This window comes from Microcebus murinus, chromosome 10, assembly GCF_040939455.1.
Source record: "Microcebus murinus isolate Inina chromosome 10, M.murinus_Inina_mat1.0, whole genome shotgun sequence".
In the NCBI taxonomy this organism is placed as follows: domain Eukaryota; kingdom Metazoa; phylum Chordata; class Mammalia; order Primates; family Cheirogaleidae; genus Microcebus; species Microcebus murinus.
In genome coordinates this window covers 83,653,795-83,679,449 of record NC_134113.1, presented here as the reverse complement: position 1 = coordinate 83,679,449, position 25,655 = coordinate 83,653,795, and the positions used below count along the sequence as shown (strand labels likewise).

At 36.9% G+C, this 25,655-nt stretch overlaps 1 protein-coding gene across 2 annotated transcripts in view; it reads left to right on the top strand.

Annotated features, from left to right (window-relative positions):
- AEBP2 (AE binding protein 2) overlaps positions 1-25,655 on the top strand; it is a 71,928-nt gene that overhangs the window by 3,323 nt on the left and 42,950 nt on the right. For both annotated transcript variants that reach the window (XM_012785511.2, XM_012785512.2), the window contains exon 2: positions 18,695-18,902. In XM_012785511.2, coding sequence (XP_012640965.1) covers positions 18,695-18,902 — 208 coding nt within the window. The remainder of the gene's footprint in view (positions 1-18,694; positions 18,903-25,655) is intronic.

Genomic DNA, 25,655 nt, shown 5'->3' with positions numbered 1-25,655 from the left:
GGTGTCTTTTACAAACATGTACTGGGAAGTTGTGTGGTGAAAAGTAACTAATTTGGCCAGTTGCCTGTAATCCTAGCACTCTGGGAGGCTGAGGCGGGTGGATTGCTTGAGGTCAGGAGTTCGAAACCAGCCTGAGCAAGTGTGAGGCCCTGTCTCTACTATAAATAGAAAGAAATTAATTGGCCAACTAATATATATAGAAAAAATCAGCTGGGCATACTGTGACGCATGCCTGTAGTCCCAGCTACTCAGGAGGCTGAGGCAGAAGGATCACTTGAGCCCAGGAGTTTGAGGTTGCTGGGAGCTAGGCTGACGCCATGACACTCACTCTAGCCTGGGCAACAAAGGGAGACTCTGTCTCAAAAAAAAAAAAAAAAAAAGAAAAGTAACTAATTTATAAAACGATTAAATGACACCTGGTAGGAAAAAAGTTGGTCCCCCCGCCCCCAGGAGAAAGTTATGCACAATCAGTGTAAATTTATAAGCATGTTTATCTTGGTAAATTTAGAAAATCTTGAAATTGATGTGTAATTTTACTTTTATTTTGATTACAAAGATAGAATTTTCTTTGGGGGGGTATCTAGCCATGTGAAACCACTAAAAACTAGCTTTTCTTGTACTTTGAACTTAAGCTTAAGTACTTTTTTTGTCCTCAGTGAAGCTTAGGTACTTTTTGAAAAGTTACCCCTTTTAGGATAATTTCAAAGGCTAAATTAACTGTAAAAAATTAAAAAAAATGTTAAACATCATTTTTTATTCCATTTTTCCAACATAGTATTTATCATATAAAGAGTTTAAAAATATTTCAGTGAATGAGTCAACCAAAAAGTAATCAAATGTCAACACTTATAGTGAACATAGATTGATACTGAAAAGTTATTGCCAAGAAAATAGAACACATAGTCTCCCTTTCAAATTGTGTAAATTAGCCTTTAAGTGGAATTTTAAAATTTTAAATGCCTATAAAATCATTTTAGTTTACAAATTAGTACTAGCTATTGAATCAGATAATACATGAAAGTACTCTTCTTATCTGGATTAGGTGAGTTATAATAGCCTCTATTTTGTGGTTGTCTTTATATGTTGTTTTTTTCCTTCAACTAGGATATAAGCCATGACTTACTTTGAAAGACCTAACTTAATCACTTTCAACTACCTGTTTTTATCAGCCTTTCTGAATAAATCTAGATGTCAAGTGAAAAGTACATGTGTAAGAATGGGGGTGATGGGAAAGGCCATTTACAGGTCGAGTATCCCTTATCTGAAATACTTGGGATCAGAAGTGTTTCAGATTTTTTATTTTTATTTTTTATAACTTTATTTAGAATGTTTAACCAAGGATGTTTCAGATTTTTTTAATTTTGGAATATTTGCATGGACGTAATAAGCAATCCTCTTCATCTGCTTATTCACACAGAAGTACTTCATGGTAAAAAATGTGACGTACCGTTAATACAGTGAAAAAGTAATATGTTCAGGGTGACTAAGCAGCACAGTAGCATCACCTGAATACCTGTATCAGCAGTTAAACAACAGCAATAACAAAACAGCGCTAGCCTTTGGATTTTGGAATATTTTGGGTTTTTGGATTAGGAATGCACAACCTGTAGTATGGAAATTAATGGTCAGTTAAGGCCAGAAGCCCTTATCTCATGGGTCACAAAGTTTGGACTCCTAGACGTATGTGTTGCACACTTTGAGGTATAACTAAAATTGCTTCAACCTTCAGAAAACTGGTTTATATTGCCAGTTTTTCCACTAGTGTGACTGGAAAGATCTTTTTCTAGGGAAGCTAAACTTTTAAATCAGATTACTATTAGAAGACTGCATACTGAGGTTACTGTCAAGATTTATTAAGGATCTGTATGGTTGAGGCAATAAAATAATTGTACCTATACTAATATTTTGTTCATACTTCATGCTAGAACTCCCTTTCACTAGGTACCACTTTCAACACTAAAGCAAGTATTTATAGTCTGTTCAGAATTCATCTTTGGTCAGCTTCCCCTTTAATTTTTATTATTTTTTTGAGAGACAGGATCTTGGTCTGTCCCTCACACGATTATAGCTCACTGTAACCTGGAACTCCTAGACTCAAGTGATTCTCCCGCCTCAGCCTCCAGAGTAGCTGGGACTATAGGCATGTGCCCACCACTCCCAGCTAATTTAAAAAAAATTTATTTAGAGATGGGTTTTACTATGTTGCCTAGGCTGGTCTTGAACTCCTGGCCTCAAGTGATCATCTCTCCTCTGCCTCCCAGAATGCTGGGATTACAGGCGTGAGCCACTGCACCCAGACGGCTTCCCTCTTATTTTGGTTAAATTTAGAGAAAAGAGTTTCTAATGGGTCTCAGTTTTCATTGATAATGTAGTGTAACTGTCAGGATGATAGGACTCTGTGCTAAAAACAAAACAAAATGACAATTAAAAAAACTTCAGATTTCAGGATTAAATTTATATGGAGAGATTTTAAGGAGCTATTTTATTAATACTTTCAAGAAACCTTAAGATTATTTTGTTGGGTCTGCCAAAGTATCCTGTACATAGGCTAGGTTGCTACCAAACACAGGAATATCCTATGTGCAGGGCTTTTTACTTTTACTGGGTGGGTATTGTGCAAAATAGGAAGTCAGAAATACTTCTACTTTATCTTGTATATATTGCTGTTAGAATTTTAACTACAAGGTGTTTGTTTTGCCATAGCTCCTAGCAGAAAGTTTTACTGTAAACAGATTTCATATCTTGCCTATTGTGTTATTTATTGCTAGGTAACAATTTCCTCCAAATTTAGCTACTTAAAGGCTCAGGGTCTTGTGAGGTTGCAGTGAAGATGTTAAGCACTGCAGTTATCTGAATGCTTGACTGGGGCTGGAAATGCAAGTCCAAGATGGCTCAGTTATTATTTTTTTAAGTTTATAAATGAGATGGGGTCTTGCTGGTTGCCCAGGCTGGACTTGAACTCCTGGGCTTAAGCAGTCTTTCTGCCTCAGCCTCTTGAGTAGTTGGGATTGCAGGAACGTGCTCAGCCACTGACATGGCTCACCTATGTAGCTCTTGGGCAGTTAACTCACTAGGTCATTATCTCCATAGGGCTGTTAGTGTTTCCTTGTGATACAGGAGCTCATTTCCTACAGAGCAAGGAGGAAACTACTATACAATGCCTTTTTTATGACCTAAATAAACCTGCTCATGTTTTCTTCTTCACATATTTTCACTTAGAAAATAAGCTTTTCCTGTTTTTCTTTTTATTCATATTCTCTGTTACATGATAATTGCTTTAAATATTTGTTGACTGAGACAACTTTCAGTCCATCAGAATGCCACAATGCATGCTTTCCTGGCCTCCTTAAACTTGGCTTTCTTTGTCCTTTTAATTCCTGTATTTGTATTTCTCCCTCCTACTTCCCTCTGTTCTATAGGTGGAGGAATACAGAATATTTCAGTGTAAAGCGGAGCATGTTGGCTCACACCTGTAATCCCAGTATTTTGGAAGGCTGAGGCAGGAGGATCGCTTGAGGAATATTGCAGTGTAAAGAGTTTGTAATCTGAAGTCAGAGTACACAATTCAAGTCTCAATTTTGCTACCTTTATTATGATTTTGAGTAATGTCTTTGAACCTTAGTTCCTCAGCTGCAAAAAACAGAGTTAGGTCTTACCTTAAAGTGTTCTAAAGTTCAAGTGAAATAATTTCTGTTAAAGAGCCAGGTGAACTGTTTTGAAGAATCCATGTTATTTGAATGCTTGCTTCATCTTTTTTGTTATGGAATGGTATTTTTGAGGGCAGGGACAGTTTCACTCACTTAGATCTTTCTTTTTCTCTATTATTTTTTTTTGAGACAGGGTTTCACTCTGTCACACAGACTGGAGTACAGTAGCGTGAGCACAGCTTATTGCAACCTAGAACTGCCAGGCTCAAGTGATCCCTCTCACTCAACCTCTTAAATAGCTGATACTACAGGCACATGTTACCACGCCTGGCTAGTCTTTTTACTTTTTGTAAAGACAGGGTCTTGCTATGTTGCCCAGAGTGGTCCCTCCACCAAGGCCTCCTGGAGTGCTGGGGTTATAGGCATGAGCCATTGTGCCTGGCCACATTTAGATCTAGGTACCTGACATAATACCTTGGGTATGACGAATACTGAGTTAATCGTTAGCATTAGATTGAAATATCAACAACAGGATTTACTTATTTCATGTCTTACTACTTCAATTCTCTCATTTGTAAATAATAGTTCCTATCCTGTAATAGTGTTACATGGATTGTGTGTAGACTATTTGGGACACAATTTAGTAAGCATTTACTATGGGATACATGTTTATTCTACAGATGTATACAGAATCCCTATTATGTGCCAGATACTATTCTAGATGTTAGGGATACAGCATTGTATAAAACAAAGCCTTGACCTCATGGATAGCAGACAGACATTGCACAAATGAGTTGATAAAACTAGTGATGAGCTACTACTGTTGTTGTGAAGTAGTATAAGATCTGGAATGCCAAAAAGTACAATACCAAGCATTAAATGTATGGCAAAGATCTATAAATGAGTGCAGCAGAAATCTGCAAAAGGATGTGGTGGACCAAATATTTCATTACAAAATCTACATTTTAATCAGTTTCCTTTAAACATATATGTCTATTCTGTGGTGGGCCTAAAAGGCTTCATACCCCCTTTAATTGTTTTTAATATGTAGGTGAAGTTAGTTATCTATTATTAGTAAAAAGCTTTGGAATATGTTTTTTTTTTTTCTTTTTCTTTTTTTTTTTTATTTTTTACATCTGTCTAACCTATTCTGTGCTATGGAATATGTTTTTCAGTAATGGTAATGGATTTGCAATGATCTAACCACGTATTGAGTTCATTCTTGTGACTGGTAATTTGCATTTGTCAAGTAATAATTATATTGGTCTTAAACAGAAATGGACAGCTGGGCACAGTGGCATATGCCTGTAATCCCAGCTGCTTAGAGTCTGAGGTGGAAGAATTGCTTGAGCCTAGAAGTTTGAACCCAGTAGCCTGGGCAACATAGTGAGACCCCCTTCTCTTAAAAAACAAAACAAAAGAACAAAAAAGGCTAAGTTTGGGTGTGGATAGGTGGTTACACGATACTTGGATGTTTTTAAAAAAATATTTATTGAGCATTTAGTGATGGTTAGTATTGTGCCTTGTTTAGTGATAAGAAAGAAATATGATGATACCTCCTCAGATATTTAGTTTTTAAAGACAAGACTTAAGAGATGATTGAATTATTTTCAATTTTTTTCTTTGAATTCTAATGCAGTGCAACAAAATTAGAACTGGAGAATATTGTATACTCAGAGACTAAAGATTTCTTGGGAGAGGGGTGGATTTTAGGGTTAGATGGGCGATGAGAGAATTCTGGAAACTCTAATTGAAACATACAGGCAGGAATGAGCTTAGCATGCTGAGGAGACCACCTCCTGAGATCTGAGGATGCACACTGGAACTGGGAAATAAGAATTAATGGCTAAAGTGGGGCCTTGCCTACCAACACAGGTGTGCACACTTCTCATTGTAGGTTAGGGAATGAAACCCGTTGGCCTCTCTCCACCTTTTGTCTTTGAAACTCCTAGTTCATGTTCAGGTCTTACCTTGAACATTTTCTCAGGCAATCTAGATTCTTTGTTAACATTGCCAGCACTGTTGAGTTCTTCATTTCCCTTATCACAATTTGGGTAATTGTTAAGTGTTTATATTGTGTCTTCTGCTGTATTGTGGGTTCCTTAAGAGGAAGAACCATGACTGTCTTGATCACACTCTTATTTGTAGTGCCTTGCACAGTACTTGACACACATTTTAGGTATTCTAAATATATTTTGGATCAATGATGAAATTCATGTGTTACAGGAAAATTAATATGTGGCAAAGGTAGAGCAGAAGTTTGGGTGCTGGGAAATCAATTAGGTGATGGTAGTAGGAGTAGTATAAGTGTGAACTGAAGAGACTTGAGCTAGGGTATAGGTTGAGGGAGAAAGTTGTAATGCTTGGGAAGCTGAATCAAAGGTAAGAAAAGCTAATTTCCTTGCACGTTCTGTAAGAAAAATGTTATTCTGAATAAAAAGTTTTTCCTTGAGAATTTAATTGGAACAATAGTTTTTTCTTTTTCTTTCTTTCTTTTTTTTTTTTTTTTGGTCACACCCATCACTAAAATAACTAAATTGAGTAGTGAAAGAGCATTTACATTTGAGACAGAAAGATTTGGGTTAATAGAATTTAACTTCTGAGAAGTTGTTTCCTTATCTGTAAAATAGGAGCAATATCTTGTGTGTTAGGATTAAGTGAGATGGTGTATGTAAAGAGCTTAGGGGGGCTGTATTTAATTCATAGTCATTTATTTTCCCATTTCTCATGCACAGATGTGTGGTGGAAAGAATACTCCAGTGAGGATAAGTGATGAGTATTGTAGTCTTTGCTTTATTCGAGCCTGCCTTAAGGAACTTCGGCAAATTATTTCATTTCCCTGAACCTCAGATTGATTCTTTTTCTTAAAAATGAAGGTTTTTTGACAAAACAATAAAGTAATTTGAAGCTCAGATGTGAAGATTCTGCTGTAGACTTGGCAAGTACTTTAAATGAAGTGAAATAGGTAATATATTTTATCCTGTAGACAAACCCAGAATATTGCCAAATGTGGCTTTGCTCTATTCAGGATCTCAAGGATACTTTAGGTAGGTTCTTCTGGTTTAAAACTCACCATATTTCTATTTCATATTTATAGTGTTGTATTGAAATATCTGTTTGTGTTTGTGTCTTCTAGGTTATAACATTTTTAAGATTAAAGATCAGATTTTGTCTTTATACTTCAGAATTTACCTATCATACTCAGTACACTGCTTATATTTAGGAACTTAGTAATTGATTGACTTTAACTGAATGTGGAAATATCTGATGCATATTTCTTCTTTCTGAGCGTCATTAGTGTGACTGATGAAACAACAAAAGAGAACTGTTCTTACATAAGTACCTCATACAACTGGAACGATACAGCATTGGTCTTTTTGTGACTGACATCACTTAGTATAATGTTCTCAAGGTTCATCCATGTTGTAGCATATGTCAGAATTTCCTTTTTAAGGCTAAATAATACTGGGTTATATTTATATATGACATTTTACTTATCCATTCATTTGTCAGTGATCATTTGGGTTGTTTCCACATTTTAGCTGTGAATAATGCTGCAGTGAATATGAGTATACAGATATCTTTTTGAAGTAGTAGAGTCTTGCCCTGTCACCTGGGCTAGAGTGCCCTGGTGTCAGCCTAGCTCACAGCAACCTCAAACTCATGGGCTCAAGTGATCTCTTACCTCAGCTTCCTGAGAAGCTGAGACTGCATGCAGGTGCGTGCCACCACACTTGGCTAATTTTTACTATTTTTATTAGTGATGGGGTCTCCCTCTTGCTCAGGCTGGTCTCGAACTCCTGAGCTCAAGGGATCTTCCTGCCTTGGCCTCTCAGAGTGCTGGGATTACAGGTGTGAGCCACTACACCTGGCCCCTGACTTGCTTTCTTATTTTCATTTATATTTTGATTTCCTAGAAAAATAAAGAATTACCAATTAGAGAAAAACACTAAGATTTTAGAATATGAGTGTTTTTCAGCAAAACATTTATTAATTCATTTCTAATTGATAATATTATTGTCATTACTTTTTATAAATACTTTTTAAAATACTGAAGTGGATGAATTGGTAATAGTTTTTTTTTTGTGTTTTAAATTAATCTTGGAAATTAGTCACTTCAACATGTCTTTTGAGGTGTTGACTCAAGAACGACTATAGTCATTCTTGTTAGACACATATATACTGAAATCATCTTATTAGATAATTTTTATGATTTAACACTAAGTTTTAAAAAAACTTAAATGTAATTGCTTCTTTATAAAACGAATTATCCTTCATAGCAGATTTTTTAATATAATACCTGTGTACACATTTTTCTCGAAATCTCTTTAAGAAGATAAAAGATAACTCTTTTTTTCTTTCTTTTTTTTTTTTTTAAGTAGAATTTTGCATTGTAAAAAGATAACTCTTTATAGTGTAATTGTATTGAAATAGAATGTTTCTAGTATTACAGTCTTTTGAATATACTATTTGCTTGCTGATAATGTGGGTGGAGTAATTCTTTTTTTTTTTTTGAGACAGAGTCTCACTTTGTTGCCCAGGCTAGAGTGAGTGCCATGGCGTTAGCCTAGCTCACAGCAACCTCAAACTCCTGGGCTCAAGCGATCCTCCTGCCTCAGCCTCCTGAGTAGCTGGGACTACAGGCATGCGCCACCATGCCCGACTAGTTTTTTCTATATATATTAGTTGGCCAATTCATTTCTTTCTATTTATAGTAGAGACAGGGTCTTGCACTTGCTCAGGCTGGTTTCGATCTCCTGACCTCAAGCATTCCACCCGCCTTGGCCTCCCAGAGTGCTAGGATTACAGGCGTGAGCCACCACGTCCGGCCATGGGTGGAGTAATCTTTAAGCACAATAGATTTGGGATGAAGACAAACTTAATGTGCATAGGGCTGAAAAAAAAAATGTAGCCTACTTGTTTTCCATACACCATATTTCATCATTATTGCATAAAGTCCCCTTTGGCCAATTTAGTGAATGTTGCTGGGTCTTGGGGAAAAAAATCTTCTGTCTTTATCCAGAGAAATAATTGTGGGGTTAGAGAGTAGTCTTTTTCTTGATTAGAAAAATCTATTTTAGCCTTTTAATAAAAATTGCACTGATTGTAGCTTGTAATTATAGTAATAATAGTAATAATAATATCTTGATTTTGGCTAATGATTTTTAGTGTGCCTCCAATTAATTTTTATGATCATCTCAGTGTGACAAAGCTATATATTTTACTTGCCTTAAAAATCCTACTTAAATTTGTTAGTAAAAACTAAGAACGTTTATTATGTGCAAGGCACTAGCTAGGTTTGGGAGTTTACTCTGAATAGAGAGAGGTTTATAGGTGATTCACAGTACAAATTAACTGGATCCTAAGGGAACAGAATTACTTCCACCTTAGGTGAATAGGAGGGGCTTTGGGGAATTTAACTTATTTATAACATACATATATAAAACATATAATAAATAGGCACTTGTCTTTGCTTTTTTACCTAATTGACCTAAAAGCCTGTAGTACTACAGCAGTTTGGAAAGCAAAGCCAGGCAGCCTTACAGAAGAAATCTTCTGTCTAAATTCCTTAATCCTGTTTAAGACTAGCTTCATAACTTACTGTTTGTCCTTGATAAATAGAAAGTAAAGTGATTACCACTTGTCCTTAGAATGAAATATTTGGAGTTGGATTTTATGTTGACATTATTAGGTTCAAATCTGTTTCAGTACTAAATTTGGGAAAATTTCTACCTGAGGACAGTGTTGCTTTTTTGTGACTGACTTTGAATTAATTTTTGTGAAGCTAATTGACTTGTGGGAATGAAATTTAATAATTTTATCTTGTTAGTAAAATTGTCTACCCAAATGAATCAAATTATATGTGTTGTGTGTATGTAGTATGGATGTACAAAACCAAAGGAACTTATCTTTGTGTGGTTCACTAGATTAAACTGAGTGTCATTTTGATGTATGTTATAAGGCTGTATTTTAGATTTCAGTTATTTTTTATTTATTTATTTTTTTTAAGACAGAGTCTCGCTTTGTTGCCCAGGCTAGAGTGAGTGCCATGGCGTCAGCCTAGCTCACAGCAACCTCAGACTCCTGGGCTCAAGCAATCCTGTTGCCTCAGCCTCCTGAGTAGCTGGGACTACAGGCATGCGCCACCATGCCCGGCTAATTTTTTTTCCTATATATATTAGTTGGCCAATTAATTTCTTTCTATTTATAGTAGAGATGGGGTCTCACTCTTGCACAGGCTGCTTTCAAACTCCTGACCTCGAGCAATCCACCCGCCTTGGCCTCCCAGAGTGCTAGGATTACAGGCATGAGCCACCGCGCCGGCCTTCAGTTATTTCTTAAATCAGTAATTCAGATTTCTCCTTTGAATGTATAGCAGTGTGGTAATTTAATTTTTTGGCATTAATATTTTACACTTGTTTAACTATGGGCAAGTCATATAACTTGTTTCTCAGTTTCTCTATCTGTAAAATGAGAATATTAATAGTTATTGTAAGCATTAAATGAGTTTATACATGTGAAGCATTGTTTCATTTATTATGGCTGCATGACAGCCCACTCCAACCAGCATTTAGTGGCTTAAAACAATAGCTTTTGCTTATGAATTTGCGATGTGGGCAGGGCCCAGCAGGGTCAGCTTATTTCTGCTCTACTTGGTATCAGCTTGTGGAGCAGCTTAAAGGCTGGGGACTGAAATCAGAAAGCTCACTGACTCATTTCAGTGTGTCACATGTCTGGTGCCTGGGCTGGGAAGACTCAACACAGCTGGGGGCAGGAACAGCTGGGGCTTCTCAAGCATCTCTCTCTAGCTCTGTGTGTTCTTCACAGGATCTCTTCAACATGGTGATTGCAGGGGAGCCAGATTTCTTACCAGCGGTCCCCAACCTTTTTGGCACCAGGGACTGGTTTGATGGAAGACAGTTTTTCCATGGTGGATGGGTGGTGTGGAGGGGAACTTAGGCAGTGATGCCAGCAATGGGGAGTAGCTATAAATACAGGTGAAGCTTCCCTGCTGTGCATACCCCCCCCACACCTCATTTCTAACTTTCATGGAAGACAGGAAGACAATTTTTCCACAGATGGGTGTGGGGGGGCGCTGCGCCAAAGCTCTGTGGCCCAGTCCCTAACAGGCCAGTACTGGTCCGAGGCTGGGGGGTTGGGGACTGCAGTCTGAAGTGGTGGTGTAGGACTCCCAGGTTGTGTGTTTCAAGAGAGAGCCACACTGAAACTTTATGATGATTTAGCTTTGAAAGTTTGCAGTATCACTTCTGCAGTAGTCTCAGCCCTGCTTAGATTCAAAAGGAGATAGCATAGCCCACCTGTTGTAAGAAGGAGGTAACACAGATTCCTAATTTAAAGAAGAGTAGGATGGGATCTTTGAGAATTGGCTGTCTTTTGACTTAGCATCTTGCCCTGTCACTGGGGCTGGAGTGCAGGGCATGATCATAGCTCACTGCAACCGTGAACTCCTGGTCTCAAGTGATCCTTTGGCCTCCTCTAGCTGTGACTCCAGGCAAACACCACCATGCTTGGCTAATTTTTAAAAATGTTTTGCAGAGATGAGGCCTTGCTCTGTTGCCCGGGCTGGAGTACAGTTGCTATTCACAGGCGTGATCATAGCATAGTGCAGCCTTGAACTCTTGGGCTGAAGCAATATCACCCTCCCCCTCATCACCATGCCCAGCACGAAAGTGTCCATCTTTTAAAAATACAGCCTGACACTAGCACAAAGAACAGTGTAGGACATAGCAGACATAGTGCCAGCTGTTGTAAGAAGTGGGAAGTAAAATTTAGAGTGCCTTTTGTGTAAATTTTCTCTCTTAAGAAAGAGAACATGTAATAGGCAAGGTTCATAGTTTTCTTATAGTATCTGTTTCTGTCAGCTGGTTCAGTTTTAGCTTTTTATCCCTTTGATAAGCCTGGAATCAGTAGCAGGGCACGTAATTATAGTCTATTTCAATAAATGGAGATGAGAAATGGTATGGGTAACTCAAGAGTTTTCACTCTTAAAGTCATGTAACATCAGGTGTACAACTTCAGACTTTCCAAGACATAGGGGATTCTTAAATGCTTTACAATGTTTTGAATTTTAACCTTTAATAATTTAGATTATAATTGTTAGAGACACATAGTATAATTTTTCTGGTTGTGAGTGGCAGTTTTATAGATGAAAGGAACATCACCTGTTGCCAAATGATAGTTTGCTTCTTACACGATTATATTAGGAATCTCTGTGTATGGTTGTAATGTTGCTTGCCTATAATTTGATAAATATGCCTTGGAAAAGTATATATTCTTATTGGTAGCCAAAGCTTTTTACTAATTACAAAGTTAAACTAAGTTTATAATGCTCATTCTGCCCCTCTGTTGAATGTTCCTTACTTAGTACCAGTAGAGTTTTTGTCTTCCTTTCATGCCACTCACTTCATTCCATATGAAGACCCATGCTCCATTCTTGAAGAATTAGAATTATGGAATATTTGTTTTATAATTACTGGGATACAAACTGTGAACTGAAGACTTCCTAAGGATTATTTGTTTTTCATTGATAGAACAAAAATAAAATAGCTTTGATGCATTAGGGATTAGGAAGGTTCTTATGTGAAACCTCAAATCAGTAACTTATAGATCCTGAAGAAAGTGGTTAGACTTTTTGATCATGTTGTTTTTCTTCTTCATTCTTTAAATTTATGACATAGTTCAGTGGCTTCTAACTTTTTGGTGTGAAAGCACTACATTTCACAGTTAGTAGTTGACAGTTTTTATGTCTTTTGAGAGGATAATCTAAAAACAGTTGACAGACTTTGAGTAATGGATGAAACTTTTTTCGCAGGTGAGTATTTATATGGAACCCCCATGCATAAGACAGATTAAAAGGGTATTTTATTGTAGTTTATTTTTTATAAGTTTAACACTTTAACATTAATTTATAGAGATTAGAATAATAAGGCTTTTTAGATGAATCTAAATTTGAAGTGGGCATTTGTGGATGATATAGTTTATGTCAGTTTTAGTAGCCAATTTATTTCTTTATTTTGGCCACTTAGTTCTGAAAACCTGATTTGCAGATATGGACAGTTTGTCTTGCAGTGTCCTCGTATACCTGAATTCTACTAATCTAGAGCTGTGAAAGGGAATTACTAATAAGGAAATTTTATTTGGAAGATACCATTGCTTAATAACCTTAATTATTTTGACTTCATATCACAAATGCATAAGTGACCAGAACCTCAAACTTAAGTACTAAAACTCTAATATTGTTTCATATCAACCCATTAATTGTACCTCCCTCTTCCACCCCCCCCCCCACATACACCTGGCTAGTCCCTTAGGAGAGGAGAGCATGTAGCAAGTAACTGAATCTTCTTTGAAGGTGTTTAATTGGTTAAGGCATAAGGTGTGTAATTTGCAGGAATTACTTTATGTGAATGGACATCGCTACATGTGAAGCCTTAGAGTGGTGGAAATACCAGTGCAGAGCTGTAGCTTTCTTTATCAATGACATATTTATAGGAAATTCTGATATTTTCTTTTTTTTTTTTTTTTTTTTTTGTGACAGAATCTCGCTTTGTTGCCCAGGCTAGAGTGAGTGCCATGGCGTCAGCCTAGCTCACAGCAACCTCAAACTCCTGGGCTCAAGCAATCCTGCTGCCTCAGCCTCCCGAGTAGCTGGGACTACAGGCATGCACCACCATGCCCGGCTAATTTTTTCTATATATATTAGTTGGCCAATTAATTTCTTTCTATTTTCATTAGAGACGGGGTCTCGTTCTTGCTCAGGCTGGTTTCGAACTCCTGACCTTGAGTGATCTGCCCGCCTCAGCTTCCCAGAGTGCTAGGATTACAGGCATGAGCCACTGCGCCCGGCCGTATTTTAATTTTTTCAAATGTCAGTAAATTATACTTGATTTCAGATTATATGCTCATTTCCTTCAGGTCTTCTATCCTCCTTTAAAGTTAGACACTTCAGTGCTTGCTTCAACAGCACATATGCTAAAAAAAATAGTTAGACATTTTAGTAGCCTTGAACTCTTTTAAGAGACTGGGGGAAGAAGAGAAGGACTCAGTTACCAGCTGAGAAAATCTACAACACAAATGGATTTCCTAGAAACTGCCTGTGAGACTGCCCCTATCCATTTGACCTCAGAATGAATTTCAAATTCAGCAATTAACCTTAGAATAAAATAAAAATACTCTAGTTCAGAAACACATTCTTTCCAGTTTCGGGGAGGCATTCAAATTTCATTGTGGATATAGCCTAGATCAGTAGTTCTCAAACTTTTTGGTCTTAGGACCCCTTTACTTTCTAATTTTTATTGAAAAATATGAATTATATTTCAATAAGGCAGTTAATTGAGAGCCCTGTCGCCTTAAGAAAAAAAAGGTATTCAAGAAACCAAAGAGCTTTTGCTTATGCAGGTTATACTTGTACAGGTTTAGACCTTAAAACTGATAACTTAAAAAAATTAGTTAAAAAATAAACCAATTACATGTAACATAAATAATGTTTTAGATGAAAAATAACTTTTCCAAATAAAAATCCAAGAGTGGCAGTTTTATACTTCTGGACTATATAGTCCAGCTAATTTCATTCTATTATTTATATATATATATATATATATATATATATATATAATTAGCCGGGCATGGTGGTGCATGCCTGTAGTCCCAGCTATTTGGGAGGCTGAGGCAGAAGGATTATATATATATATATATATATATATATATATATATATTCCAGCTAATTTCTTTCTATTATTTTTAGTAGAGACAGGGTCTCACTCTTGCTCAGGCTGGTCTCGAACTCCTGAGCTCAAACAATCCGCCCACCTTGGCCTCCCAGAGTGCTAGGATTACAAGCGTGAGCCACCATGCCTGTCCTATACTTAGTGTCTTTAATATCTATCTGGTTTAACAGAAGACAGCTAGCTTTTGCTATCTTTTGCATTCAGTCTGTTGCAAAATTTTTTTGTTTGAACTGTGTGAGACATATCTGGCCTCACACAGATATTTAGTTGTAAAAGAGAGTTGTATTTTAATAGCCTTTTGAGATAATTGTGTGGCTATGTGATAATACAGCAACCCTTGCCAAGTGGTAGTTTCCTAAAGATTATTTGCGACGTGTAATCTGAAACCATGTCCGTGAACTTTTTGCTCAGTTACCTTAAGACCATGGTCTTGTTCTTCTCAGTCATGGTGATATAAGCATCCATGCTTGCTTCCTCTGCTCATGCATTTTGTCATTTAGCAAGCTGATCTTTATGATGTTTTCAAGGTTGGCAACCCTGTAGGCCCTGGGCATGTCCATCAAGCAGATGTTTGCCTAGAATAATTTGAGTTCTCAAAGATGGGGCTGTTCTTGGATGTATTAGTGAGTTGGCCTTTGGATTCCCGAAGGAAATCATTTTCATAAACTCATGGTTGGTCACTGTAGCTGTTGAGTAGAAAACTCTAGTTTGCCATATAGTTTCTAACAAGGCCCATGGAAAAGATGAAAGGGGAAATGTTAATGTTAAAAAATGTCTCACATCCCTCCCCAGATAATGCTTTGAAATCTCCAACAATTTGTGTGTGTGTTTTAAAAACTCATGGATTTTCTGTTATCCCAGGCTCAGTGTGGGTCTGTGTGTGCTTTGGTTAACCATTCTATATGAGACAGTTTCTTAGTGTGGTTGTTTTCAGTTGGGCAATAATACTAGTGAATGAGATCTCTTAGAGCCTTGGTACTGAAAATGTCACAGCAGCAGCATCAAGCACTTGTTAAAAATGTCCCATCTCAGGGCCTAACCTAAACCTACTGCATTAGAATCTATAATTAATAAGAACCCATGTGATTCATGTACACATTAAAGTTTGAGAAACACTGCTTTAGATTATTGAAACTACCTGAATAGTGTGAGTGCTTTGTCTGGCTTAGGTTTTACTTCAAATACTAGACTCCTTAGGTGTTCACATTTCATAGAATCAGTAAGTGTTCATTGAGAAAGAAAATTAATTGAAAAATTATAATATATTTATGATACTGGAAATATAGGATCAGGTAGATTATTTCTAGGTCTGGTTGTCTCATTATATAAACTGTTACAGGAAAGGCACTGCTTCAAGAAGAAGGACACTGCTTTTTGTGAAATCCATATCTAGCTCAGTTTCTGTCAAAATCAGAAATTATCTGTCATTTCCATATAATTGGAATTTTGCATCAGAATGTTGCACTTCATCATTCTTAAGAATGGAGAGAATCGCTGATTGTAGCATGGGTCTGGGGCCAAAAGGAGCCTTAAGGCTTAGGATGGGAATACTTCCTAGAAATTGAAGGAGCCCTAATAGGAGCTGTGGAGCAGAACTTCAGTTGGCCCGGCTAACCTGGGGGAGGCTGGGGGAGGGGGAGGGGATCCTGAACATGTGTAGGGTCTCTTGAGTGTTGCTGGCTATGGGAGCTACTCCACACTCTGTCATATTCACAACTTAGTCCCCAGAGGTAGACGGAGTTCATGCTCTTAACACTTACTTTATGCTGTAATTTTATGAGTAGCTGTACCCACAAGAAGTACTGTTTCAAGTGTATCGCACATAGACTGCCTAAACAATGCTTAGTGTTCATAGATATTCGCACTTTTTCATAATGTTCCCCTTCTTTGGTAAAGATAATAAGCAAAATTACTCTAAGCACTATGTAGATAGATTCTGTAATGATAGTTGGATGTCTCATAAGTATATGAGTCTCTATTTACTTTGCCCAATTAAAAAAGAATTGATTTGGTTTCATTTTGAACTTTTTAATAAAAGCAGTATAAGTTAAAGTGGTATAAAAGGGTATATACAGTGAAATATAAGTTTATCTCCCAGTCTTGGCACCCCTCTATTGCAGACATCTACTGGATTTTGTATATATTTCCAAAGAGGTTATGTCCTTAGAGGATAACTTATATCTCTGTCTCCCTCCCCACCTTAGATATGCAAATTGGATCATTACTGCCCTGCACTCATATGTGTGTGAGTTTTAACTATACCTTGGAGATTGAATCACAATAGTTCGTTGAGGTTTTTCACTTTTCCTAAGATTGTTTATAAATTGGGCATGATGTTTACTTAAAATTATTAATATTTCCCTTTGAAGTTAAGTTAGTATAGTTTAAGTATATGCTTTACAGTTGAATGTTTTAAAATACATAAAGTAAATGATAAGGAAAATAGGCAACCATTTTATGGTTTAGGGCCTTAGGAAACTTGAAATTTCTAAGGGCTTGAATAAAATTTATATTTCAGAATAGAAAAACTCCTACAGTGTAGTCCTGTAACAACAAACAATATATGATTATTCAGATAGTCCAAGAGCTGATTGGCATTTGAGATTTTTATAGAGATTACAAAGTTTTAGAATGGAGCTTTAGAGTTGAACTTTAGAATCATATTGACTGGTAGGTAGGTAGCCAGATGAACTTAAATACTAGAATATCCTTTAAAGGGAAATCTGAGACGTTCTTCATATCTGAAGCAACCTACAAAAACATTTTTGCTAACTTTTAAAAATGGGTGTATTTGTTGTTAGAAATCATTATAAAGCTTACTTAAGACCAGGCTTGGTGGCTTATGCCTATAATCCCAGCACTTCGGGAGGCTGAGGAGGGAGGATCACAAAAATAGAAAAATTAGCTAGGTGTGGCTTGCTATAGTCCCAGTTACTTGGGAGGCAGAGGTGGGAAGATCGCTTGAGCCTAGGAGTTTGAAGCTATGGCCATGGCACTATACTCCAGCCTTGGTGACAGAGTGAGACCCTGCTCTTGTCTCTAACCTAATAAACTAACAAAATTCATGTTATTATTAATAATTTTCTTAGATGTGAGCAAATAAGGTCATATTGGTATATAGGTGAATAATCTTTTTTCTCCAGAACGTGTGTGCTAAATTAACTGTGGTTGAAGTGTCATAGTATCTGCAACTTTCAAATGATTCAGAAAAACAGATTACAAATAGCAAGTAGGGCAAAATATTAATTGCATTCAGATTTAGATATGCTCTGTGTCTTTGACATTTTACGTGATAAAAACTTTCAGTGGAAGGAAGCATAACCCTTAAGAGTTAATATCATTTTCACAGTTTAGTGATATTGCTTAAATTGCATGCAGATACACAGCTTTTCATAGCTTTAGTCTGAAAACATTCTTACTGTTGATCCTTCTGATTGAAGCTACTTCTGTGTACTTTATCTGTTGGTAAGATATAGGAAAAAATTAAAAAGTGAATTGCTTTTAAAATGAAGGCAAAAGTGTGGTACATTTTATTAAGGTGTGAAATTTTGAGCATTCTGACAACACAAATATGTACTTTTTGTAGTAAATAAAAGAATTACTAATATATAATACTTTGTGTAGTAAATAAAAGTGAAAAGGATTGACATTTTCAGTCTTTTGGTGGCTTGGGAATAATAAAAAAAAAATTACATTTGAGGGCCAGGAAAAGACTTTTTTTGGAGTTTGGTAAAATCAGAGACTTAATGTATCCAGTTCTCTCTCTTGTGCTTTTTTATTTAGAAGGGAAAATACTGCAAAATTTCCCAACTTCTTTGACATGAAAAGAGGTAGGATGTGATGGCATTTAATATTCTCAGATTAGTGAGTAGAAGAAGGGATTTCAGGTCAACAAGTGATTTGCAGAATTGTAAAGATAATGCTTTGTGAATTGTTTACAGCTGGAAATGATTACTTTCTCATGTTCCTTTGAACTATGGAAGGGATGAGATGTGATAAGCTATGTTTATTTGTGGTTTGTTTTCTATAGGGTATAGTAGTGGGGAGTTCATGTCTGCCAAAAGTTGCTGAAATTATCTCATCTGGTTTTGAGGTACCATTGTGTTTCTGCCTTGATTTGCTCTTTATTGCCAATGAATTAATTTCAAAGCATTGTTGTTTTCTCATGGAGAATATGGTTACTATGCATTGTTCATATGGAGCAGAATGTCAAGTGGTAATCTTAATTAAAAATTTATAAGATCATATTCATGTTAGTGAATTTCTAGGAATAACACAGCCTTTTTTCTTCTTTTGTAGCATAAGCAGTACTATAATGGATGTAGACAGCACAATTTCCAGTGGGCGTTCAACTCCAGCAATGATGAATGGACAAGGAAGCACTACTTCTTCAAGCAAAAATATTGCCTATAATTGTTGTTGGGACCAGTGCCAGGCTTGCTTCAACTCTAGCCCAGATCTGGCAGATCACATCCGTTCCATACATGTAGATGGTCAGCGAGGAGGGGTTGGTTTTGTCATTTCTTTTTTTCACTCCCTGTTTTCATTAGTTTTATTAATTTATAACTGCTAGTTAGGTTTTATTTCTGAAGGTAATTTGGGATTGTTTTTATATAGGCTTTATTTTTTCAAGTGATTTTTCTGATAATTACTTCCCACAAAATTGGTAGAGTAAAATGAAAATAGGGTATATTATGTGCTGAATTTTAGTTTGCTCTTAAATATGATATTTGGAAAAAATTAGACTTTTAAAAATATAGTGGAAATATTGTAGATGAACACAATATATTCTAAGGTTCTAATGTTTTGAGTTGAGAACATTTAGGAATTAGCACAGTGTCCTGAATGTCCCCTGTTATAGGGTCCTAAATTATCCCTGATGCTGAAATTAACTAGAGAGACTATTGCTACCAGTGTTATTATGTACAGTCCTATTAAACGACAGCCTGAACTCGTTATTTGTGAGAATTGATCATCTTTCCCAGGTCTTGTCAGAGCTGATTTAGATAGAAAGTTCTGATTAGTCAGTATTGACCTATATCTTGTCAGAAATATATTTAATTTTGTCAGTTCATGTACCTTTTATTGGGTAGTGAATAAAGAGGTATGCAAATTAGGTGAGTCAAAGTGTAATGGACCAAAGTATTAATTTACACAATTTTTTCAACTTCACCTAGGTTTATCTTAAATATTTACCATACTTAGTAGGCTTTCCAGAAATTAATGTCACATCATAAGTATAGGTAACTTACCAGACCATGCATCTCCTACAAGCCTGCCATCATTGTTGAGGAACACTCATACTACAGTGGTTAAAATCATGGTTTAAAGGAGTGGGTAAACTGTTTTCAAGTTTCTGTTGATATTTAAATTGTAGTATTGATCTTTCTGTTTTTTTCTTAAATATGCAACCATTTATGCATTTCTAGCATTTTCACCAGGGGTGTCACATTTGAAATTTCTTTTAAGAATTATCTGTCGTTGGCCGAGTGTGGTGGCTCACGCCTGTAATCCTAGCACTCTGGGAGGCAGAGGTGGGTGGATTGTTTGAGCTCAGGAGTTTGAGACCAGCCTGAGCAAGAGCAAGACCCCATCTCTACTAACAATAGAAAGAAATTAATTGGACAGCTAAAAATATACAGAAAAAAATTAGCCGGGCATGGTGGTGCATGCCTGTAGTCCCAGCTGCTCGGGAGGCTGAGGCAGAAGGATTGTGTGAGCCCAGGAGTTTGAGGTTGCTGTGAGCTAGGCTGATGCCATGGCACTCTAGCCCAGGCAACAAAGTGAGACTCTGTCTCAAAATAAAAAAAAAAAAGAAATATCTGTCCCTGTCAGAGTCTGTTATAATGTGTCAGCAATCTTTTGATTATTCAAACTGGATAAGTAAACATTTGTACATTTGTCTTCCTGTTAGATTTAATATGTGTGATGTCTGAGTAACCAGTAAAATGTTATACTTCTGCATGGTCTATAAATGAACTGTGTCCTTCATCTAGAATTTTTTAACTGTAAAACCCAGGTCAGTGGTTAGGCTGCTTTGGTAACTCAAGCCTCCCTCCAGCCCTAATATATCAGATAGTTAGCGTGAACTATCTTAGCAAGTTGGTTTCTATTACAGATCTGCCTTTTGTGAGCCAGTGCTTGATGTCACTTGGCATATACCACTTTTGAGCCCCACAGCATGTTACGTTTTTGTCACTTGACTTAGCTATTACATATAGGATCATGAGCTATGTGGAAGATCACTGGGCTTCTTAGTAGATGTGGGAAGATTTCACATTTCTAAGTCTCAGAATTCTATAAGTTGAGTTGGCACACAGCATTATGAAAATGTTTTTAGCGCTTTACAGATTTGTAGGAAAAAACGCAGTTACAGAGTGAACTCTCTAAATTAAATGTATGATGTTATCACCGCAACTACATGTACCTTATTGATATTACAGAACTAAGTGCGAAATTTTGATATTTCTACCATAGGTACTATCTTGTTGAAATGAAAATCCCCCCATGTCATTTCTTGAATCCTTACTGATATTACTTTATTATAAATAATACGATTCTCTAGCTGATTTTAAGAGTAATGCTGTTTTGACCAAAGAAAGGAGTCCACATAATGAAAGATATTTGCTAAACTATAAATGTAAAGGATCAAAGAAATGTGGAAAGTGTATCCAGTATTTTCTGAATGCCAGTCATTAGTATGTAGACTACGTTTTCTGAATGATAAAATATGAATGAGAATTGGAAAGCTTGGTGGTACTATAAAAGATAAGAAAACTCTTTACCTGATTTTGTGCTTTGAGTTTGGAGTTTGTGTTTTGAGAAGTAGTTGTGGTTTTTTTTTTTTTTTTTTTTTTTGAGACAGAGTCTCACTTTGTTGTCCAGGCTAGAGTGAGTGCCGTGGCGTCAGCCTAGCTCACAGCAACCTCAAACTCCTGGGCTCGAGTGATCCTCCTGCCTCAGCCTCCCGAGTAGCTGGGACTACAGGCATGTGCCACCATGCCCGGCTAATTTTTTATATATATATATCAGTTGGAGTTGTGTTTTTTTTTTTTTTTTTTTTTTTTTTGAGATGGCCGTTTTGAAGGTAACTAAAAAAAAAATTGACCATTTTTAAGTGTACAGTTCAGTGGCATTAAGTACATTCATATTATTATGCAACCATTACCACTGTCCATCACTAGAACTTTTTCATCATCATCCCAACTTGAAGCCTGTACCCATTAAACAAACTCATTCTTTTCTCCCACCATCTCCTGGTAATCACTATTCTACTTTCCATCTCTATGAATTTGAATATTCTAGTTACCTAAAATAAGTGGAAAAGAGCTGATTTTGCTGGCCTAATTATTTTTTTCTTAGATTTCTTACTATTTCTTTGTACCCCAAGTGTTAAACTATTGTCACCGAGCACAAACAGATGAGGAAAAAATTGGTAACCCTAGAAAATTTTATGCTTCTAATTATTGAAGATAACAATTTTACTGGAGCAATAAGTTAGTAAGATCTAAATACTATATTTCTCTTCTTTGTCTTATTCATGTATAAATCCTCCCTCTGGGAAAAAACAAAACTATTATAGCTTAGAAACATCATTTTCCCCCTGGTGAGCTATTTATGTTGCTATGTCCATGTGGATTTTAATTGTATCTGAAGGCTGAAGTCAAGTGGCATTTACCTTTTCTTGACGTTTTCATATAATAAAGTGGGTGGGCATGCAGTTCTACATTAGAAATTAATTATTTAAATGCCAAATTATGAGTGTACCTTTTAAAAAATTATGAATACTTTCTTTCTTTTTTTTTTTTTTTGAGCGACTGCAATCATCTGGCATGAATACTTTCTTTGATTTCAAAAATAAAAGCAAACAGGCAAAAAAGTCAGATCAATCTTTTGTGTTAAGTATAATAGAATTATGTTATTGGGTCCATTCTTCTGTGCCTGACTAGGTTCCAAAGACTAGACTCTGAGCTCTTTTACTCATCTAATTTCAAATCCCAGTGACCTCTTACTGTACACCTAAGTCTTGGTAGGTAAGGAACTTCATGTTGTAGTTGTTTATTATAAGATCTATTAGTATTCTGCGCGTTCTTTCTTAAGTATTTCTAACATTAAAATCAATTTCCAGAAAGCTGTTCAGTAGTTCGGGTTTCTTTCTTTCTTTTCTTTTCTTTTCTTTCTTTTCTTTTTTTTTTTTTTTTTAATATATTTTTTATTTTGAGACAGTCTCACTCTGAGGCCAAGGCTGGGGTGCAGTGGTGTATTCATAGCTCACTGCTACCTTCAGCTCTTGGGTGTGAGCCACCGTGCCCAGCCTAAGTTTATTTTTGTATGTATTCTTTTTCTTTTCTGTTTTTCTTTTTCTGTTTTTTCTTTTTGAGATGAGGTCTTACTCTGTCATCCAGGCTGGAGTGCAGTGGTGTTATCATAGCTCACTGTAGCCTCCAGCTCCTGTGCTCAAGCAGTCCTCCTGCCTCATTCTCCCAAATGACTGGGACTTGTACAGGCATGTAGTATCACACTCAGCTAAATTTATTTTTTTGTAGAAACAGGGTCTTCATGTTGCCCAGGCTGGTCTCAGACTCCAGGGCTCAAGCAATTCTCCCACCTCAGCTTCCCAAAGTGCTAGGTCCAGATGTGAGTCACTGCACCTGGCTTGTTGTATTCTTTGGTTTGTTTTCTGTTGGGGGACAAAGGGAGGAGATTTGGGTGGGAGGGATGATAGGTTATTATTTGAAGACTTGATTGAAGAGCAGTCATCTTTGTGTGTGTGTGGTTTTTTTTTTTGAGACAGAGTCTCACTTTGTTTCCTGGGCTAGAGTGCTGTGGCATCAGCTGAGCTAACAACAACCTCAAACTCCTGGGCTCAAGCGATCCTTCTGCCTCAGCCTCCCGAGTAGCTGGGACTACAGGCATGCACCACCATGCCCAGCTAATTTTTTCTACATATTTTTAATTGGCCAATTAATTTCTTTCTATTTTTAGTAGAGACGGGGTCTCCCTCTTGCTTAGGCTGGTTTCGAACTCCTGACCTTGCGTGATCCTCCCTCCTCGGCCTCCCAGAGTGCTAGGATTACAGGTGTGAGTCACCCTGCCCGGCCATTTTTGTGTGTTTTAAAAGTGTCATTTGTGGACTAAATTTATAGGTTAAATTGGAGTGCTGCTAGGATGTGAGATCAATCTTAGGAGGTGATTTGAGTTTTTATTGCCAATCTAGTGTATCCTAAATACAACATGAGATTGGTCATATCTTTTGCATTAAGAAATATTTCATTTTTTTTTTTTTTTTTTTTGTTTTGAGACAGAGTCTCGCTTTGTTGCCCAGGCTAGAGTGAGTGCCGTGGCGTCAGCCTAGCTCACAGCAACCTCAAACTCCTGGGCTCGAGTGATCCTTCTGCCTCAGCCTCCCGGGAAGCTGGGACTACAGGCATGCGCCACCATGCCCGGCTAATTTTTTATATATATATCAGTTGGCCAATTAATTTCTTTCTATTTATAGTAGAGACGGGGTCTCGCTCTTGCTCAGGCTGGTTTTGAACTCCTGACCTTGAGCAATCCGCCCGCCTCGGCCTCCCAAGAGCTAGGATTACAGGCGTGAGCCACAGCGCCCGGCCGAAATATTTCATTTTTATGATTTGAATGTTTTAGTAAATATTTTTGTTCTCTGTTCTGTTAAATATCTTTTAGTGGGAAATTGATATTAATATATTCAATATGGGTAGAAATAATAGGATACAAAATTATATTCATCATTTTTTCGCAGATTTTGAAAGAGCAAACTGATTTGAGAAAAAATAATTATATCTAAAAATATTTTGGCTTCTCTTTCATGTTTACATCTTATAAAAGAGCTGGGTTTTTTTTCCCCTTAGAAATATTAGAGCTTGAAGGTACTATGGTGTCATCCATCCAACCTCTTCCTGACTTTAGATGTTCTATCTCTTACTTTATTTATTCTTTATTTTTTTAGAGACAGTCTCACTCTGTCACCCAGGCTAGAATGCAGTGGTAACTTCAAATTCCTGGGTTCACGCCATTCCTCCACCTCAACCTCCCACGTAGCTGGAACTACAGGTTAATGCCACCATGCCTGGCTAATTTCTAAAATTTCTATAGACATATGGTTTTAGTATATTGCCTAGGCTGGTCTCGAACTCCTGGCTTCAAGTAATCCTCCTGCCTCAGCCTCCCAAAGTGCTGGCATTACAGGCGTGAGCCACCATGTCTGGCCGTATCTCTTAGTTATATAAAATCTTTTTGTATCATTTTACCATGAAAGGAACCAATTACTTATTATAATTAGACCGTTATTTATTTTGGCATGTAGATTATACTGTTTACCTGCTCTGGATTTAGAATATATTAAATATTTGGCTGATTTTAATTTACTGGTAATAACTGAATTTGTTTTATGCATACTTAGGTTTCTGTCAGGTTATGTTACATTCCTTCACAGTGGATTTTTCATTTATTTTCAGAAAAATTTGATAGATTCAATTTGCACTCAGGTGTAAGATGTTTAGGTTTAAGTGTGTTTATCAGTACTGTCACACAAGCCATTATGGATATAGGCCATGCATACATTCAGATAAATACACTGTTAGATTTGTTCAAGGATGTTGACCAAAGTGAAGGAGACTAAGACTACCCTTGGTTCTCAGGTTTGTACCAGCCTTTTTGATTTTGGACATTTTGGAGGAGATCCCTGAAGGTAAAGCTGACCACTGTGACAGAACTCAGACTTCTTAAGAGTTCTCAACAGAAAACCCAAACCTCCCTGCAGCATTGAAACTTTAGATTTCTGTATCTTACATGTTAAGCCATTGTAAATTTCAAGGTTCTTTGATAGAATTAAGAAAATACTATTTTAAGGGCTGTGGTTTTTTGGTTTTTTTTTTGAGACAGAGTCTCACTTTGTTGCTTAGGCTAGAGTGAGTGCCGTGGTATCAGCCTAGCTCACAGCAACCTCAATCTCCTGGGCTCAAGTGATCCTACTGCCTCAGCCTCCTAAGTAGCTGGGACTACAGGCATGTGCCACCATGCCCGGCTAATTTTTTGTATATATATTTTTAGTTGGTCAATTAGTTTCTTTCTATTTTTAGTAGTGACGGGGTCTCGGTCTCCCTCAGGCTGGTTTCGAACTCCTGACCTTGAGCAATCCACCCGCCTCGGCCTCCCAGAGTGCTAGGATTACAGGCGTGAGCCACGGTGCCCGGCTTGGTTTTTTGTTTTGTTTTGTTTTGTTTTGTTTTGTTTTGTT